This window comes from Micropterus dolomieu, linkage group LG01, assembly GCF_021292245.1.
Source record: "Micropterus dolomieu isolate WLL.071019.BEF.003 ecotype Adirondacks linkage group LG01, ASM2129224v1, whole genome shotgun sequence".
In the NCBI taxonomy this organism is placed as follows: domain Eukaryota; kingdom Metazoa; phylum Chordata; class Actinopteri; order Centrarchiformes; family Centrarchidae; genus Micropterus; species Micropterus dolomieu.
In genome coordinates, this window is record NC_060150.1 from 4921980 (window position 1) to 4942465 (window position 20486).

At 39.9% G+C, this 20486-nt stretch overlaps 1 protein-coding gene across 3 annotated transcripts in view; it reads right to left on the reverse strand.

Annotated features, from left to right (window-relative positions):
• Nucleotides 1–16487, reverse strand: part of LOC123973318 (dystrophin-like) — a 123998-nt gene extending 107511 nt beyond the window's left edge. For 2 of the 3 annotated variants that reach the window (XM_046053310.1, XM_046053243.1), the window contains exons 1-3: nt 3793–3896; nt 2059–2220; nt 254–364 (exon numbers count right to left, since the gene is read on the reverse strand). In XM_046053310.1, the coding sequence (XP_045909266.1) occupies nt 254–364; nt 2059–2220; nt 3793–3828 (309 nt within the window). In that variant the 5' untranslated portion in view covers nt 3829–3896. Of the gene's footprint in view, nt 1–253; nt 365–2058; nt 2221–3792; nt 3897–10539; nt 10690–12091; nt 12227–14720; nt 14904–16444 lie in introns of those variants that run through there. The other variant, XM_046053251.1, reaches the window with a different exon arrangement.
• Between the last annotated feature and the right edge of the window lie 3999 nt (nt 16488–20486).

The following is a 20486-nucleotide window of genomic DNA, read 5'->3' on the forward strand; positions in this document are numbered from 1 at the left end:
ATTTAATAAGCCGTCAATAATTGCATTGCACATTACATGGTTGTAACAGTTACAGAATTCCTTATAGCTATGCAGTTTTATTAGCAACCTGGATTGAACGCAGCAGGTGATACAGCATTCGTAATAACCACGAGAGACTTGAGACTTGACTTGGACTCTAGCTCAAAGACTTGTGAGCATCTCTGATCCCCAGAGACCCCTCTATATGTCACACACACTATGTACATGTGTCTCTGCAGGTGTTATTGTGTACCTGGGTAAGGTCTATTTGTCCTGTCATGCTATTGGATGGGTCTTTGGTTTGGTTCTTCTTCCTCAAGTCCTCCAGGGTCGCATCATGGCCACTCAACTCAGTTTGGATTTTCTGTTAAACATACACACACACACACACACACACACACACACACACACGTCTTTAAATAAATGTCACATTAAAATGAATGACAGTCAAAATCTTATCTTTTTTTTACTCAAATGAATACAATATTTGATCAAGTAAGTATAGAAATTCAGTAAACTGAACTGAACTGAAGTCTGTTAGGAAAGTGAAACTAAAGCAAAAAAACTTTAATGATTGAGAGCGTACCTCTCACTGCTGACCACAAGGGGGCAGGAGGAATCAAGGAGAGAGGAGGGGGTGCTCAAAAGCTTTAATAACTTTTAGCCCTCTCTCTCTCTCTCTCTCACACACACACACACACACACACTCACTTGGTTTCTGTCACCGCTCTCCCTTTTTAAATACCAAGTGCCCTGTAATCAGATATGCTCATCCACACCACTCTAATCCAATCATTCTCTCATCCTCCAGTGTGTGTGAGGGCGAGAGAGAAATGTCATCCTTTGCACCGGTGGTCTACAGCGCACGCAGAGGTAATCTCTCCTTCCCCTCCCTATACACACACACACACACACACACACACACACACACACTCACTCTTTTATATTTCCATCAATCATTCTGTCCTTATGAGCCATTATTTCATGATCTATTGTCTGATTTGCCTGGTAGGTGTTTGTGTGTGTGTGTGAGTGTGTCTGTCAGAGAGAAAGAGGGACAAGGAGATATGTAGATTGAGTAGACGTTAGAAGGAGAGACAAAAAGACAGAGATAGGGTGTATGTGTTTGTTCCTCCTGTCTGAGTCCAAAGCAGCTCAAGGCATAATTAGGACCACAGAGAGAAAAAGAGCGTTTGCCATTCTCTCTTGGGTTTCTTTGCACGCACAAATACACACATCCACACACAGAATAAGTGTATTTCCAGTCTCCTTTCCTTCTCTTCTCTCTTCTATCTGTCCACACGGCTGTCTCTGTTGATGATTCAATGATTCAATCTGACAAGGCCACAGCGTTTCACAAGTCAACTGAATCAACCACTAAATCCTCCAATTATTGAAGTTAGCAACTATTTTTTCAAATACCGGCACTTTAGTCTAATCAATTCTGGTTTCACTGTCGAAACCAGACGGTTGATTGTGGTTTTAAACTATTACTACTTTATGGTCAGAACATTACAAACACTTAGTGCCAAACTGTTGATCATTTTCAAGTGCTGATTTATTTGTGATTCATAGGAACTAAATCGAACCTTAATTGAACATTTGCTATATTTCTATCGAGGAAAGTTCTATCGCTATGATTATTGTTATCTTTTTATCACCCAGCCTTTTTTGCATCTAGTCGGGTCCGGTTTGTTGGCCCCACTGGTTGGGTACAGCAAAAGTAGCAGTGATATCAATTAGGTGTAAACAGAACAGACTTGATCCAGTTGTAATCAACAGGTGCAGTTATGCATAGATCTAGCCATATATCATGTCCATATTTCTCAGTCAGCTTAAGTTTTATTTGGAGAGTATGATCTTTTCAGACTGAACAGATTACAAAACCCTTTGGAAGAGACTCAAAATTTGAAAACAAGTGGTGTGGTTAGTTAAAAACAAAATTAAAATATTGTCATCCGCTAAAAGAAGGTAGTAAAATAATATTTTAGATATTATGGCCCACCTTTGATTCTTGTAAGTTCTTAAACGCAAACACAGATACACACTGATGGCTACCTGAGCCTCCTGCGGTATCTGCTGGGCATCGATGTGGTCAGTCAGGTAAGCAGTGAGGTGGCGGTCGGTGTTGGCCAGAGACTCCTGGAGCTGCCTCAGCACCTTGTCATTCTCCTGGGCACACTGGACGCTCTTCTCCAGCTCCTTCTGCCTGAGTACCGCCTGGGGAAACAGGAAACACCTCATCAAAAAACATGCAAACACAAAAAATACAATATAAATAGAGGGAACAGCTTTCGGGAAACACATCAATTGATGTTTGCATTCATACATTCAGTTTTCCAAGTCATGTATATAAAGTGAGATTCAGATAAGCTGCATCTTTAAAAAATCCTCAGGGGGAGCTTGGTATATTTAATTCACATATTTAAAGCTGTTATCTTGTTTACTGTTTGTTTTTGCATTCAGTATATAAAAGGCCAGTGCTGAATAACATCACATCTACAATTGCGAGCACACACACACACAGGCACACACACACAGCCTACTACATTTCAGAAGCTGAAATTAGACCAATAGAGTTAAAGATTATATTGACTCTGATCTAAATCAAGTGACGAGCCTTTCTTTTTATTTTTTACTGATGGTGTAAATTTTAAACAAGAACGTAACAAAACTTTCAACTATTTTCTATAAGTCTGGCATTTATTCTAGATTTTTCACCCATGTGCAGTGCCAAATCAACAAACATGGATCCTACTAATATTATGTGTTCATCCAAGACCTGATATCTTCTTCTTCTGTGCCATAGAGCTCCAATGTTGTCCACAAACTATTAAAAACACATCAGTGAACCACACTATTGCACTGGGTAACATATTCATTCATTATCTTAAACACACACTGTGGTTTATTTTGACTCAGTCCCACATACACCGTCCTGCTGCCCCATATACTCACTAGAGCACCAAATGTGGGTTCATCTGCCGCTTAAAATAGTCCCCAACATATGCACTATTTCCTCCTGTTTGAGTAACGACTGCTAAAACCTATATTGACCAGCTGTTTTAGGTAATTACTGAACTTACAACAACTATATATTTGTGAAGCAGTTATATATATAGTTTACATATTTAAAAGCTTGAACTGACATAGTGACTATTTTCAGGGCTAGCTGGTGAACTAATATAGCTGGTGCGCTAACACACTAGCCACCTGGGACCTGCTAGCACGAGTTAGTAACAATGGTTCTATTTTCTCTGTACTGTGTTGTTAAAACCCGCCGTGGCATTTTGTACCCAAGTACATAATTTCATTCAATATAGAGTTCAATTGAAGAAGGAAAAAGCTCTTCAGTGTCAGATTGTGAGCTTGTTAGCTTAGTCGCTAGCAGGGCAATACATTCATATCGCTTCCCCATAATTGTCTACAAACTATTCCTCTTTTTGTGTATCAGTTTATACTCCAATTTGACAGAGAGATCAAATAAAAGTTAATGGCGCAACACAGTTAATAAGCTACGATAGCTTTCCTTCCAGCAAATGAATCCACTAATCAAAAAATGAATTGATTTAGCTGAAAATTTTCATTCATTTAAAATGCTAGTATGACAAAGTTTTTACCTTTTAAAACTAAAAGCTGTTCATTTTCGAGCATGTGTAAGTAACGACGACTTAAATGCACAAAAACACATACACACAAGCCTCCTTATGTGTACCTACAAACAAGCACATACACAAGACAGAACTACATGTACACAGACACGCCCTCCACACACACTCCCCCTACATGTACCCTCTTGAAAGAAGGACTCCGGAGTTTCTCTTTCATGCCGTCTCTGAGTGACCGACCTCATCCAGGCCCCAGTTGTTACTAACCACGCCGATAACCACTGATCTTCTGATGTGTCAGGCGCCTGGCATCTACTGAAGTGTTTCCTTTCTCCCTTTCCCCTGATAACTGGCTACAAGATTAACTAATAAATTGGCTTATTACATCATAAACCTGCGTTAGACATAGAGTGAGAGTGAATGTATGTTGTTCCAGGTGAGGATGCTAATCCCATAGAGAAGGATAATGCCTCTAAGTATAGCCCTGAGTCTGTGTAACCCTTGTGTCACACGCAGTGCTCTTCATGGGTTTTTTGTGCTTTCTCGCTCCCATGTCTTAGTTGATAATGTATGAAATGAGAATTTGAGTCAGATTAAATATTTAGAAAAACATTGATAACAACCTTCCCTGTGGCGATACTCCATTTCCCTGGCAATTGTCGGCTCATGAATACATATTCTCATTAAACACTCAGTTTTCCCCTTTTTATTTATTTCTCTCTTCCTCACACTCACACACACACACACACACACACAGGCATGCAGTCACGAATGCAGTGATTGTGAACAAGAGAGATGGAGGATCACTGTTTGCTTAACTGCCTCGTGCTGGAAACGCCGTCGGCAAAGCACAAGCAGCGTTCTTCGCACCACACTTCCTCTTATTGGTTTTCAGCCGTTACAAGAAGCTGAAATTAAAATGGCAAACACGTTTCTTTGATCTGAAGTAGTGCAGAAGGAAATGTGAAACAACATTTCTTACATGCGCGGGCTGGCTTTATCTCAACACGAGTTTTAAAGTGGGACATTGATATAATGAGATTATATACTTATTCTACTGTCTCTGCAGTTACTTGAACCCCTGCACTCCTTAGAACTTGGCTCCATCTGATGCTTGAGAAGTGTTGGCATTCAGCTATTTGACTCTTGCACTTATAATACTTTTCTTTGGATAAGAAGTAGGAACAAGCAGATAAGACAGATTTCTTTGATGTGAATTACATCTACAATTTCTTAGTCATGTTGTAGAAGCAATCAAAAAAGAAGGGGTGAGGCTTTAATCTGTTAAGGGTAACTGGTTCAATTCCCAACAATGTTTGCAAAGTAATGGACTAATATGTTATTTGATGATACTTTATTAAAGGTACCTTGTGTAGTTTATTTCTAATCAAAGTTATTTATAGTCTCAAAAAAATGTTGTTTAATGCATTTCAAAGCAACATTGCAATTTAAAACTTGCAATGTTGTTACTACTACTTGCTATGAGTCTTTGTCTTCTTTAAATGTTTTTGCCGTATTTGTTTGTTTCTTGACACAGCTGTGGAATAGCATAAAACCATGGCCAGAACTATGTATGTTTCACACGAGGAAGCACACAATACCAATAAGGAAGGACCCACTTTTAAAAACACTGCTTCATAGCACAACTAGTGGTAAAAACAACACAGGGTAGCTTTAAATCTCATGTTTTTCTCGTTGTGTTTCTTCCTGTTTAGAGCTAATTAAAACACAACTTGCAACAATGCATTTTTCTTGGAACAAAACAAACCCCTATTTTTTATTTTATAGACTTTTTTTAAATCATCGGGTAACTACATAAGCATGAGGCTGGGTATTGAACCTTCAAACTTTTTTGATACAAAGCACAATGCACTGAGTACCGTCAAAAACTGTCAAGACAGCAAGATGTTTGACACCAGACATGTCTGGTCTAGTTTTAATCTTTACTCATTCTTAGACGGAAAGTTACTGTTCTAAATTTGGAGAGTTAAAGATTATTGTTATTTTGGCAAACTTTGTATATGGCTGCTTGTGTTCTACAAAAAGCATTTCACGTTTGTTTTGTTGTCAGCACCAAAAAGGTGCACTAGTATTAAACATTTTACTTTTGTAAAAGAAAATGTTTGCACATAAGCAGCGTTTCAATGTTGAAAAATAGGAAATTTTCTTCCTGGGTTTATGTGACATACAACATACATGCATACATACTAACTTGATCAAGTCATTAGCCTCAGAGCTGAACCCTGTGCGTTGTACTGTGGCTGTCTGCTGCTCCTAAATAGTTAGGATGGATCAAATGCAGGGAACAAATTTCATCTCTGGAATTAATGAGGTACAAATTAGGTTCCCAATTTAGCTAGAATGTGGCTAAATAAGCCTTTTCACAGCGGACATTTCTACATTTTATAGCAGGAAAAGGAGTGGAACTATTAATAAAATGATTAAAGACTGTTTTCTATTCAAGTGTTTTGTAATGTTTTCAATGTTAATTTATTTTTAATAACTCCTTATAGTAATGATTACAATACTTCAGTGTTATGAAAAGTAAGAGTAAACTGTTTACATTTTCAGAAAATGATTGCTTTCCTCTATGCCTTCATAGATAGATCCTTATAATTCCAAGCTGAGTTTTCAGTATATATCGGCACATGTTACACCTTTTCTCCATTTTAAATGTGTAAGATTTTGATATTATTACCATTCAGGGTGCCCGTATTTCATGAATAAAACAGATCTTCACTGCATGTCAGTTGTGCTATCTAGGGTGTTTTGAACCTCAAAACCACAAGGATCGCATGTAGACCTTTTAATACCTGGGTCAATGTCTAGTTTTCATCTGAAGTCACTGGACGGCTGAAAAATGACCCTAAAACCTGTCCACAAAACGATCCTAGAGATTTGACAGTGTGTTCTTCAAACGGCACTGATCAAGTTAGAAAGAGAAGATTTGAAAAAGAAAAAAGGCTTCCCTCGATGAAGTCCCCCTCAAGTCAGAAAACAAAAGGGAACAACATTAAGGCCATACTTTGCTCTCTGTGTGCTTTTGCTCCTCCATCTGTCTTTCCGGAGATACTCACAAACAACCGCGTCCTGTCTCTGAGCTTCTCGTCCCCTTTATAGATGACAAACAAACAGGGCTCAGAGCCGCCCGGCCTCACCTTGCATGCATACATGATGACATACACACTGAAACAAAGGACACCGGCTTCTGTACTGCTTTCAAACACACACGCACAGACAATGCACGCAATGACACTTCCTCCCAACAAATACAAAAAAAGCGCGAAATAGAAGACACACACACACACACACACAGTCTCTGATGGGTAGACAAACAAAGGGAGGCTTATCAGGCTGCAAGGAGAACATTAATCTGGTGCTATTGTGAGGGAGGATCAACCCAGCGGGCAGTGTGTGTGTGTGTGTGTGTGTGTGTGTGTGTGTGAGAGGATCACAAGAGGCTGAGAATGTATTGCTGCCACTGATCATGGCTGACGATGGTAAAGTGGAAAGGAAGGAAGATATTGGGAGAAGAAGAGGTGGAGAAGGAGGAGGCAGAAGAGGGGCATAGAGAGGATGTGAGAGTGAAGTGGAGAAAAGGGAGGAAGAAAGTGGGGAAAAAAGGGGAGAATTAAAGGGAAAATGTTTGGAGTTAGAAAATGGTGACAAAGAAGTGCAAGAAGAAAAAGAAAGATGTGATAAATTGAGCAAGGGTGGGATGAGACAAGTATAGCGGGAAAACAGTATGGAGAAGCGAGGGTTAAGGCTCGTGCAGACTGCACGACTTTCAGCGTCAGCAGATCGCCGTGCTGTACACACTACACAACTTGCTGTCTTGTTACGGGAGTCTTGAAGTCATTGTGGCGTTCACACTACGTGACTGATAGTAAACAGGGGGTCACACACTACACGAGCTGACGACGACTGTGTCACCCGACGGCTGGTCTCCAAAACCACGAATCTGGGCGAAAGAATGGATTAGCACGCAGGTAGCAGGGATTGTCTGTGCTACAAAGAGAGCTGGAGGGGAGTAAAAAGTCTTTTGTAGAGAAAAAGTAGCTGCCTGCTCTCATTGGCTGGAGGTGGATGTCGAGTCGGCTGACTACTCCAGATATTTGCTATGCTAGATATCTTTCTGGCGTCTGCAATGTGTCAGGGAGCCGTTTTGATGCGTCGTTGAGTAGTTCACACACAACGACTGGCGGCCGATGATCAATCACTGATTTACTCCCGATCACAGCCCGACCGGCAACCCGGGCTTAAAATCTTGTAGTGTGAACTAGGCTTTTGGAGCAGGAAAAGAAAATTACAAGTAGCCTATATGGATGTGAATATAGCTGTAAATAAGGATTTTTCTCATTAACAATTAACCGAGCTATTTTCTTTAATAATTATTTGTTTGGTCTGTGAAAATAGTAGAACATTTTCTCAGAGCACAAGTTAACGTATCTAAATAGCTTTTTTTGTTGGGTCGATAGAATTTCACTATTATATAGGAGATATTCACATTACAGAAGCATGAACCAGCAAAATGTTTGCTCAACCTTTTGGAAACGGACACGTATTTCCAGGATAAAACGCCTATGGCCTAGATGTATAATTCTGGACTCCTTTGATAGGTCAGAAGGAATTTGAATCAGTAACTAAATGAATCTATTTATTTATGATATTTTCATCCTTGCCTGGTATAAAATCTATATTTTAATAGCAATATCACCATCATCCAACTCATTATAGTGCAACTGAATATGTTCTGATACACCTAGAATACAACTGTAACTTTAAATTCGATGAAAATAAACTAATACAACAGTTATTACACAATTTTTCAAAATTATACCAGGCGAATGTCCATGTCTTGGCCATATTTACTGTTTATATGTTCACTTTTGTTGTTTTCTTCAAACACTATTCTGTCCATACAACCGTGTTCCAAATAACATAAAGCTTCCTAAACATTGAAATATTAATAAAAACAGTGAATATTCATCAACATTCCTGTGACCAAAAGCACTCCCATTCTTTAAAGGCCTACAACTTGAGAACTGAAACTTAACTGGGCTCTTTCTCTTCGTCTTGAGCAGGCGAATTGTCTGATACATTGTATGTCTGTGTAGCTCCTACGCGTCGGCCAGTAGACGACGATAAAGACCGTTTGTTCCAAAGAAAGACTTGAGAGAAACAAAACCTAAGAGCTCAGGGATTGCACAAACAACAGCTGTTTTTGGACAGGAAAATGGGAAAAAGTAAGTCAGCGTTTGTAACTGTATATGTAAATTGGTGCATGTGTTGTATCCTGCTAATAACTGAGTTTTGTGATTTGATTGATCAGAGCTGGAGCTGAGCTTTCTTTAGATCGGTTGGACTGTGGTGTAGGATGAGATGAGATATATGTGGATGGCAATAACTAAAGCCAGTGTTTTGCTATGGATAAAAATGGTTGGTTTGAGATTCTTGTTGAGCCTCCTAGCTTCACGAAGGCGGCATGTGGCATGCATAGGGTGACAAAATACTGAGATCAGACATGGATTTCTCATTTGGATTTTGCACGAAAATCGATCGTCCCGACAAAGATGATAAGGTATAGGTGTGTCCCCTGTGCTGCGTCAGTCTTTTTAAAGTTCAGATCCAGAGCGCAAACACTAGTTACCCAAATTCTATGCATCGTTTTGTTTAATTAACAGGAAATTACCGCTCCATTTAAAATTATTATTTAAAACTATGTTTGTGATCGTCAACATCTCTCTTCAAAAGAAGTCATGCAAATATTTGTGAAAAAGTCAATTTAGTAAAACAGGTAAAGGTAATGAAGATAAATTCTTTATCCAATTAATGTGTGCCCTTGGCAAGCACTTGGTATGTATAACAAGTAGATTATAGACTTATTCATTATAATGTTATTCATTTATTCAAATTAAATAAGCTGGTAGTGACGTCACTCAGCTTCCACTTAATTTCACACAGTCACTAACTAACTAACTAGACAGTTGTAGCATTTCAGGCATAAAGTAGTTTAGCTCACAAGTGATTACACTCCAACATAATAAAACTTATGACACCATAACATTTTAATTTCTTCTGAAAGATGTAATCAGTCTCCCTTTCACAGTGTAATGGAGCACCTTTTGATGATGTCACGCAGGAGCGTAAAAGAAACTATGATCAAGGTTTTATGAAATGGTGGAGATAAATTCAAACCAATTAAAGTAACTGTTCTTAAAGAATAGTTGTACTGTTTTCCACTGATGTTGAATGGTGGCTGCAGGTTTTTTATTTAGAAAAATTATGTTTTGTAAAAGAGCCTTATACCAATTGGGCCGTCCTTGGCTGAAGCAATAGTGTGAATTCCTGAACTGAAAAGGATTTAAATGAAAACCCCTGATGTTATATAAACTGCAGCAGCAGAGTAATGATTACAGTGTGAAATATTACTCAGATTTACCAGCTACATTCATCAGCAAATTGTATTTATATATATGACATGTAATTGTATTTCTAAGTGTATGTTTCGGCCTGTATCAGGACATATGTTATTAATTAGAGTTTTACAGACATATTCATCGGTCAACACACAAAACAGAATCAAAGATGTAGAACTGCATTCTGATTGTTGTTAATGTGAATAGGTGAAAGCAGAAGGTTTGGGTATGAGAATTGGCTCCAAGTGCGTTTTGATTCTGCTTCTCGCTTCCTAACTTTTTGTCGTGCAGCAAGCATTTTATTTGTTACGCAGTACGTTAAAAAAGCATGAGAACAGAGTTTGTCTTAATTTCACTTAAAAAAAACTGCAACACCTGCAGTAAGGAGATTTGGTGTGAGGGAAGAAGTTTCTCCAATATGAGGAAGCATTTACTTCAACATGGCGTGAATCACTTATCACTTATATGCATGCTGTATATTTCTGTATGTATGAGTGTACCGTGTGTCTTACTCTCGCCATAAGTTCATCCCATCGTGTGTTGAAAGCGTCCAGTTTTTGCTGTATCAGTTCATCCAGAACGCCTCCGTCCATAAGCGTCTGGGCCAGCTCCCGAATCTGGTTCCTGTTGTCCTCTGGGTGCCGCAAAAGAACCTCTAGACTCTGTACACACACACACAAATGCACAAAATATCACCGATCACATTTTGACAGAGTTGTATTCTTTATGGCCCGAATCCGACATCCTCCACTACCATCACATAAAAACCACTTTGAAAGTTAGCTTATATGAAATGATATGCCTTCAGTGGGAGTGACACTGCAATACTACCTTTTGCATATAAACTGATTTTGTTTTGTTTGAAGGTAACTCATGATAGGAGTAGGAGAAGCATATTGAAAATTATGCAAGATAAGAGTGTTAGATGATGACATGTTGAGGCTAAAAGAGGTCGATTAGTCCTTGTTCACCTGACCTCGGTGCTTAACAGCTTTTCACATCTCCTGAATTCCCCAAAAGGGTCTCTTTGGCTGATGCCGGCAGATCATTTAGCATCGTAAAAAACACAGCTGAGTGGGCAGTTATTTGCATTTTTGCTGTTCTTTGCTAACTTAAATGAAAGAATGCATCCTTGTCTAAAGGCTTTAAGCGTTCTGCATTGTTTAAGCTCACAAAATCCCTCAATGTAACATCTAAGGCAATCTGAAAAAGCCCATTTTAAGCAAATTAACAAATTAGGGTTAACACATAAGCCTCTTCTTCACTTGATTTCCTAAGGAAGGCCAGAAATCCCCATTGTCTCAGATTACAAGATTCAATGTAAATTCCATAGAATTAACTATAAAAAAAATTGTTTTTCTGTATTTAAGGCCTGTCTCACATACACACAAATATATAATCTCTTTCACATTTTCCTTCAGCAGATGAAAATCACCAAGTACCTCACATCACATCTTTCCTCTGAACGATGTATCAGGGACACAGGAGTGAAACTAAACTCCAAACCTCAGAGATTCAGGTGAGAGGTGAACACAGAGAGACATTTAGAAACAGCAGGTCAAGCTTTCTGCCTAGTCTCCAGCACAGGCACAGACATGTTCAGCCAATCAGTTTCGCACGAAACACAGCTTTTGTTTGTGGGAGGTCGACCGCAGTCGGCCCAGTAACAAAACCGCAACGGCATTGCTCAGCACTGCTATCTCCTGCTGTGAGCGGTTGAAGCGCATCTGATCACTGCTTGGTGTGGCTCTGCATGATAGAAGGAGGCAAAACCGAGCCGAGATTTCTAAATATTGGGGGGAGCCACGTGAGAACTTGGCTTCCTTGAAAAGGGCTGGGAGCTCTAAAATATCATAATTTTCGGTGCTGATGTTTTTCTTCTGTGAATAATTTTCCTGTTTCTTTGTTGTTCCAGGTTGAATATTCTCTGTATGAATTCAAATGTATAGATAGTTTATGTTTGCATGTATAAACCAATAAAAAATAAATAAAAAAGACTGCTTGCTCCTAACTTTCTACAAGGAGTCTATGCGCGCACCCTCTCCTCCTCCTCTTCATACTCACATCCAGGGCCTCCTGCAGCTCCTCTGCTCTTCCCTGGAGATTTTCCGTCTCGTCCAGTTTCTGCTCCAGCTGGTCCAGAAAGGCGTTCTCCTGCTCCAGGTAGGAGAGCAACTCACACCAACACGCCCATACCTCCTGCAGAACACACACATACACACACAAAAACATCCGGAGGCACAGAAAGAAACAAGGAAAGAGACAGATTGAAAGGATTAGTAAAAGGATTGACAGGAGAAAATATGATACACCCTAATTATTTTGACATTTTATGTGTTAGCAGGAACAACTATGGTCGGAGAGCAGCAGAAAGAGATGAATAGTGAAAGACAGCAAGTGCTTAACCCATAAAGTTGAATTACCAACGATACCAAGACGCAGAGGTAATTATTTCTCAAGAACCTGAGGCAGAGAGGAGAGCGGGAAGAGAGATTCACATCGAGGGAGGACGGAGAGAAGAAGAAGGGAAGAAAGGGGTGAGGTGAGGTAGACATCTACAGATACCATCGCAACTTTCTCGTGGTGTATTTTTATATTTGCGTATTCCGCATTAGTGCAGGCCGTCACATCAACATCTGTTCAACATCAGTAAGTCTGATGAGTTTGTTTCCATCCGCAAATTAGCAACAGTTGGCTGAAGCGATTGAACCGGCTTCCTTAATGTAAAATGAAACTCGATCAGGAAATTTGTTAAAAAGAACAAAATTAACTCTGAGCAGATTTCACACAAAGAAACAAATCGTTTTAAAACGGGTTTGACAATATTGTACTGCAACAACTAATGGTAGAAAGACAATGTCGGTGCAGCATGTAGTTTATAGCATCAACAAGTGGACAGGCATTTTAAAGCTTCGAGGTCCTGTCTCATGTGCTAACGCTGCCCAAACAAGAGAAGCAAAAGCTACTCCTAGGATATATGAGCTTCCTCTGTACATAGGTGTCTATCAAGATTCTCCAGTCATCCATGTCATAGGTCTGTACATAGGGCATATTTCCACACATATCCACATTTCAGCACTGACATTGCTCAAAAAGAATGACAGAGGGCACAAAAGCCACAATTTGTGTGTTGAGTTTCCGGAGAAGCACACACAGAGCAGTCTACATCTCCTTTCTGCAGAAATTCTGATGCCCACAACAGTTTGTATGCAGGATCCTTTCTTATGAGTTTACTAAATACCTGCAGTCATCACTCAGCAGCAGGAAGGATATGTGCATGTCCAAATTAAGAGAGGCACTGGTTGCATTTTATACACATGGAAGACCAGCAGTCACTTAATCTCCTGACACCGCGGTGGGATTTAAAGGTTATTGAGCTTTAGTGTTTTTCTACACGTCAGACAGGTAAGATGTTGCTCACAGATTCCAGTTTTATCCAGTATTTTCTCACTTCCCTTGATCCAGCCACGCAGATGGTTTTAGTTTTCAGATATCCGTCTCTCAGATTTCTGCCTCCAAACCACAAAACACACTGTCTACACTTTTCATAGGGACGATCTTCTACTGAATAATGGATGCCCTACATGTATTTCTTCAGCTTGTATCTCCATCACTTTTTAATCACATCATTACTCAATAAACCTCCAGATTGAACATTAAACATTAAAAGGTCTTGTGTTCATTAAAACGGACTTGTTTTTGATTAAGCTTACAGTTTGAAGGTAACATCTAAAATGCAGGACAAGAGCCTGAAATGGAGCTTGGCTAACCTCGCCTCACCTTGGCTCATCTATAATGTACTGTATAGACCCCTTGAAAACACTCACACACACACTCAGATGTGCAGCAACATGCCCTCCGGAGCTGGCACTGATGTATATGAGCTCTACGGCTTTGGCCTTGACCAAGCATGTAAGTGAGATTTCACCTTGGGCACATACACTATATTCCCAAAAGTTTTGGGTCACCTGCCTTTACATGCACATGGTTATTGACATCCCATTCTTAATCCGTAGGGTTTAATATGGGATTGGCCCACCCTTTGCAGCTATAACAGCTTTAACTCCTCTGTGAAGGCTTTCCACAAGGTTTAGGAGTGTGTTCATGGGAATTTTTGACCATTCTTCCAGAAGTGCATTTGTGAGGTCAGGTACAGATGTTTGACGAGAAGACCTGGCTCGCAATCTCCCCTCTAATTCATCCCAAAGGTGTTCTATCGGGTTGGGGTCAGGAATCTGTGCAGGCCAGTCAAGTTCTCCACACCAAACTCGCTCATCCATGTCTTTATGGACCTTGCTTTGCGCATTGGTGTGCAGTCATGTTGGAGCCAAGCCCAACCCCTGAAAAACAAACCCACACCATAACCCAACCTCCAATAAACTTTACACTTGGCACAATGCAGTCAGGCAAGTACCGTTCTCCTGGCAACCACCAAACCCGGACTCATCCATCGGATTTCCAGAGAGAGAAGCGTGGTTTGCACTAGGCAATAGCGACCTATTCTTTCATTCTTCTTAACGTTTTGAATTCAAAGATTCGGAGGGGTGTCCTAATACTTTTGGCAATATTGTGTATACATGAACCCCCTCCCTCCTCTCTTCCATGCCGTCTTAAAAGTTTCAAGAGCATTCTGTCTTTACACTTTCAAATGATCGCACAGAAGATAGAAACAGGAGACAGAAAAAGTTCGTACCTCCAGAGTTTTACATTTCCCATCCAGCCGGCTACACAGGCGCTGATAGTTGGCCGTCAGCACGTCCAATTCAGACCGCAAGGCATCATGGGCTGTGGGGGGAGCCTTGGCGATGAAACTGTTCACACTGTCGGTCAGGAGTTTGACCTTTAGCTCCTTGGAGTGGACCTCTTCCTGGGCCCTCTAATAGAGAGACAGACAAAGAGAGAAATTAATAAGTGATGCCTCCAACTGGGCTCTCTCAACTTAAGTGTTAGTGTATGAGACAATGGGGGTGAAAATACTAATTTCTTTATTAAACAAGAGTAGTAAAGCTCTAACATAACAAGACTTAGTGTATTCAATCAATACGTGATGTAGGAGCGGCGATTGCATACAAAGAGAATGAAAAGATGTGACATTTCGCCTAGGGCGGTGCAAACTTCAGTTCAAATTTGCGCTTATTCCGGGTTTTCTGAATCTGCTTCATGAAGACAGACAAGAGGGAAAAGGAGAGAGAGACTGGAGGCAAGTAACAGAAAGAACTGGAGTTTCTGAGTTCAGTCAGAGGCTGAGCTGAACACAGACACACAGGCACACATCCGCACACACTTTCAGTGTGTCCGTTGCTAGCTATAGCTCACAGCTAATGTCTGTACAATCTGATACACATTGGCTGTTTGGGGAGTATTTACACAAACAGTCCAGCGGTCAAATTTCTGTCTGAACACATTAAAGAGTCCACAGCCATGCAAGTTGTGGATGTTGAGTAGACCTAAAGTTGCACCGATATGAAGTGACATAAACAAATAAAAGTGCTCTGATGCTAGCAAGGCTACTTTGCTTACCTGAACACCTGTATTGTCATTGATAAAAATCTCAAACTTTTTTTTGGCTTCTGAAGGGGGCGTGACAGGAAAAGTCTAAGAACTACTTAGGCACAGCTGTGCTATTGAAAGCATGGGTTAGAGAGCATTTAACACAAGTGCAGAACCCGAGGACAGATTTCAGTGTCGGCTGCTTACAATATTCTCAAAGTAGAGACATCTGTTTCAGTTGTGTCTGCACATTCCCTTGTGTGATTATTGAGAGGTCCAAAACCTTTGACTCTATAATCAGCAGAAAGGCAGTGGTTATCTACAATATGTGAAAGAATTAAAGAAGAAAGGGTAAAAAAAATACAGATGTGATGTCGGTGTGTGTAACTATAAAGGAAAAAATGGTTGTCTCCAGTAAGGAGTTTTTTGTTGCAGTGTCTTCTTCATTTGTTAGTATGTGATTTTGTCGATTGTAGGAAGAATTGAGAGGAAAAAAACAACATCTCTTGGCATGCTTTTGCTGTTTTGATAAACTGGAGCACAATGTTGGTGTTGGTGTCTCCTCGCCTTCTGCAGTCGAGAGGAGCAACCAGCCATGGAACATTACAAAGATGGGACCAAGTCATTGTTTTACAAGTCCCAAGTCAAGGCCAGTCAAGACAGGCAAGTCCGAGTCAAGTCGATGAAACTCTTAAAAGTCGTCTGAACAGTGAGACACAAGAGAGACAGACGGCAAGAGATAAAGAGCAAAAGAAGGGAGGGCGAGAAGACGACCAAAAAAGAGGGCTTAATGGATGGAGGGATGGCTGCACGAAAAATAAATCAATGTATCTTCTGTTGACAAAGCCACTGAGTGTGAAAAAACAGGGAGAGACAGAGTGAAAAAGTAAGCCAACGAATCAATGAATGAAGGAGTGTAACTAATACCTTCCGAAGCGAGGGAGGAGGGAGAGAGGGAGCAGTAGACGTGGGGGATTAGGAGAATAAATGAGTGATCCACGAATGAAGTTTCCTTTAAGCTCGGAGCAGAAAGACGGAGTAGAGGAGAGGAAAAGGAGGTGAAAGGAGGGAGGAGAAGATTAGCAAGAGCAAGCAGAGCGAAATCAATTTTTAATTTTGTAAAGTCAAGTAAACTTTTTTTCGTGGGGAGGGGTGACTGGAAGGGGACTACTACTGCCAAGGCTTTGGGGTATATCACAAAGCAAACAATGTCATAAATTTACATCACAAATACTTTGCATTAAAGTTATGAAAGTGAAAAAAGCATGGGGCCAACTAGGAGAATCGATGCAGTTTGATATAAAAAACTGAGGAATGAAGGGAATGAGAGTGGAGAGGTGGTTTGAAAAAGAAAAAAAACACAAAGCTGTGAGCGAGAGGACGAGAAGAAGATAAAGAGAGAGGAAAGAAAGAAAGAACGAGAGAGAGAGCAGGTTTTTAACTTCAACAATGAAAAGAGAGGCGGGCAGACGGAGACGTTATCGACCTGGAATTAACCAGGATCAAAACAGAGTGACAGAGAAAAGAGAAAGAACAGATGAAGCAACTGCACAAAGCCGGTCAGATCTGGGCCTCCACTGTGAATATTGAGAGGGCCAAGATCATGAGTTTCCTTTAAAAAAAAAAAACTACAGGTGTCAGAGAAAACCACACACATAACCCTAAGAGACAAGCAATTACATGGTGGCAAGAAAAAACTCATTTCTAATCCCTGAAATCTACAGACCGATCCAAACCTGCCAGACCTTAACAATATTCAAAACCACAAGGAACTTTATGAAAATTATCAAGATAGTGAGGAGTGAAGCAAGACCCTCCTCAGGGTTGTTAATGTGTTCTTTGAACATGTCAAAATATATAACAATGTTAAATTCTTACAACTTCTCCACCTAAAATTTTGTATTGGGTATTTTTTTCCCGTCTCTTATGCATTCATGTTTTTTCAGCACAAACTCAGATGACTTCTCATTTGGTCAATTTAACAAAATATAAAGCTTCAAAGAACTCAAAATACAAGAATAATTGTCATAGGTGCCTATAAAAATATATAAATGTTTAGTGATAATTACTCAAAATATTATTATAGATTCAATTCCAGGTTGAAAAAATATTGTTTCATTTTGTATACACACAAATAATGCATTCAAACATAAAAAATAAACCTATGATACAGTCTGTTTACATGAAAAGTGATTCTATTTGAACTAGTTTTGTGCCTGTGTCATTCAAAGTATATGTATGCATGTAAATCACTGAAAAGATTAATAATTCACAGTTTCAACAAAATGTAATAGTCAGCTACTGTAATTTAAAGACGTTACTCTGATACACCAATTTAAACCCTAATATCTTGATAGAACTTGTAATAAAAACCTTATCCAGAGACAAAACTGTTGTCCCTTGCAAATGGAAAAGTGCACATTTATGAACCATGGCACAAGTGAAAGTTGTCTTTTTTTAAATTTATTAGTATATTTAGTATTTTGCAGAGAAAGGCTGAAGTGAATTGAATCAATTTAACAATATGATAGTGATGTGTGCAGGCCCCTTGACAAACCGAAAAAGAATCTGATACAGTTCTCACAGTCACAGTGCACGGCCTCACACTGAAAACTTTAGGTAACCAAAATGGCTAAAGAAAATAGACTCTACATTAAACCCTGGAAATCTACTAAAAAAAGCTCAATAAGTAAACATTAATAATATTAAGTCATCAACAGACCATACCAAGTGAAATTAGAATGAGCACCTTCAAAATCAGATGATTTTCTAGGGAGGGCAATGTTGATCGGCCTGACGACCACAAAGACGGTGGTTTGCCATGAAATTTGGTACAGACGTTCAAGATCCCCTCAGAATGAATCCTAATGAATGAATGGTTATAGACTACCCTGACCTTTCCGCTAGCGCCACCATGAGGTGAAATATCTAGACAACCACTGGGTGGACTGCTAAATAGATAAACTAATGTCACCTTTACATTTTTAATTACATATAAATAATAGTTGTTGCATCGTTTAGTGATGCTGTAAAATGTAGTAATGTGCAAGCCAATGTTGTCTTCTTTCCTTCCCGTTCTCTATCAAAAAACTAAACGTACAACCTTTACTTCATCATGTTCATGTTAATAAAGCAAATTGTGAATTGATTTCCATCCCTGCCTCCCTCTCTTTCTCAATCCCGCACTTGCACACACCCTCAGATCCTCCACAGCCTTCTATGTCTGCTTTACACACACACCTTGAGCTCCTCCACGGCCTTCCGTAGCTCTTCAGGCGTCTTGTATGTGAAGTCTCTCTCCAGGTAGTCTTCCTCGGCCTGGTTGATCCACTCCTGCATCTCCTGCATCTCCTTCCTCAGAGCCATGGTCTTATCAAGGCCGCCTTTCAGAGCAGACTTCTTAGCATAAGCCTAGACAGAGAACAACACACCATAACACAAATTATATGGCCCTGTGAAAGTGGGAAAACACATGCTCTGGATGAAGGTTACACACCTGTTTGCAGACGTTCTCCCACTGGGCGTTGAGTTCATCCAGTTCTTTCTGGATGTGGATAGCAAACGGCGGCTCGGCCTCTTTCTTTAGGTACAATCCCACTTCATTGATGCCGTTGACGCTGGGTTGGATGGTGTGGATGTCATTCACCAGAGCCTGGCCAGTCAGAGAGCAAGACGGCGGTTACGCAGGTGAATTATGACTGTACATATTTCAGAGTGGATGATTTTGGTGTTAATGAGAACTCTTTTGTTGGGCTATTTTTTTTTTCATTTTCTTTACAAGCAGTCATGAAAAAGGTGTTTATCTGCTCATTTTCAAGTTTCTATCCATTTCCTTGAAGGATGTTTTATTCTCTTGGATATTTTATGAACTATAAGGGTTACGTTATGAATTCTCTGGGCCCTTTTTTTCCCCAAGAACATTTCATTTTATCTACTCTGTGCAAACCATTCTCAGCCTTTTATCAACCTGCCCTCTTTCGAGCATTTTGAGAATTGAGAACTGCTGTATTGATAACTTTCTTTTTTAGAAAATAAATGCTGGCGAAAAATACAAGCTATAAAGGCCATTTCGAGCAATAGTTTAGTCCACAGTAAAGTCAGGGTACATGGTTTCCTCACCGTGCACTGCTCTAACTGTTTTTCCAGAGCTTCAGAGTCTCCCAGCGCTGGCCATTCCTCGTTTAGGAACACATCCACATCTGCCATCCACTTCTTCAAAGTCTTTACATCATTCTAGGGGGAGAGACAAGAAGGGGTAAAAAAAAAGGGGGAATAATGCTCTCTGACGGCTCTTTCAGAGGTGTGTCAAGCAGGATACAAACTCTTTTAATGTCATTCAGATTTTTTCAAAGTAAAAGCTCAGTTCAACTCCAATACTGAATTACAGTAAACAAGCTTCTCACGCTTTTATTTTGTAGGCAAAAGCACTAAAGAGGAAGTGATTATGTGAGTAACTGTTGCTGTCAAGACTGAGATCTATTTCAGCACCGCTATCAAAGTATTTATTTATATTTTTTGCCACCAGCAGATCAAGTCAAATTCTTGTACTACTTGGTTTTAAAACTTAACTCCTGAGCAACAGTAATGCCTGAAATCAGTCTCACCTCAAACTGCATCAGTTTGGCCATGAGCTCCTGGATTCTCTGAGCATTGTCTGTCAGAGTGGTGCCGAGTCGTCTCCAACGCGCCATGACTGCGTCCATCTCAATGCGATACCTACAGAAAAAAACAGAAGCTTATTGACTTGTGACATGATATCTTTACCGACGCATTACTAATGCAGACTTCCTGTTTAGACCATTCCGTGTGCATTTTTTGCAGTCTCTTGTTACAGTGGCCTTACGAACAACTGGAGGCATGTTGCAGAATTTGCCATATATTTTTAAAAACTAGTTTGTTACACAATAATTAGGAATTATTAAGTTACCTAAATATTACTAAATATCAACTATAAACAATTATACTTAGT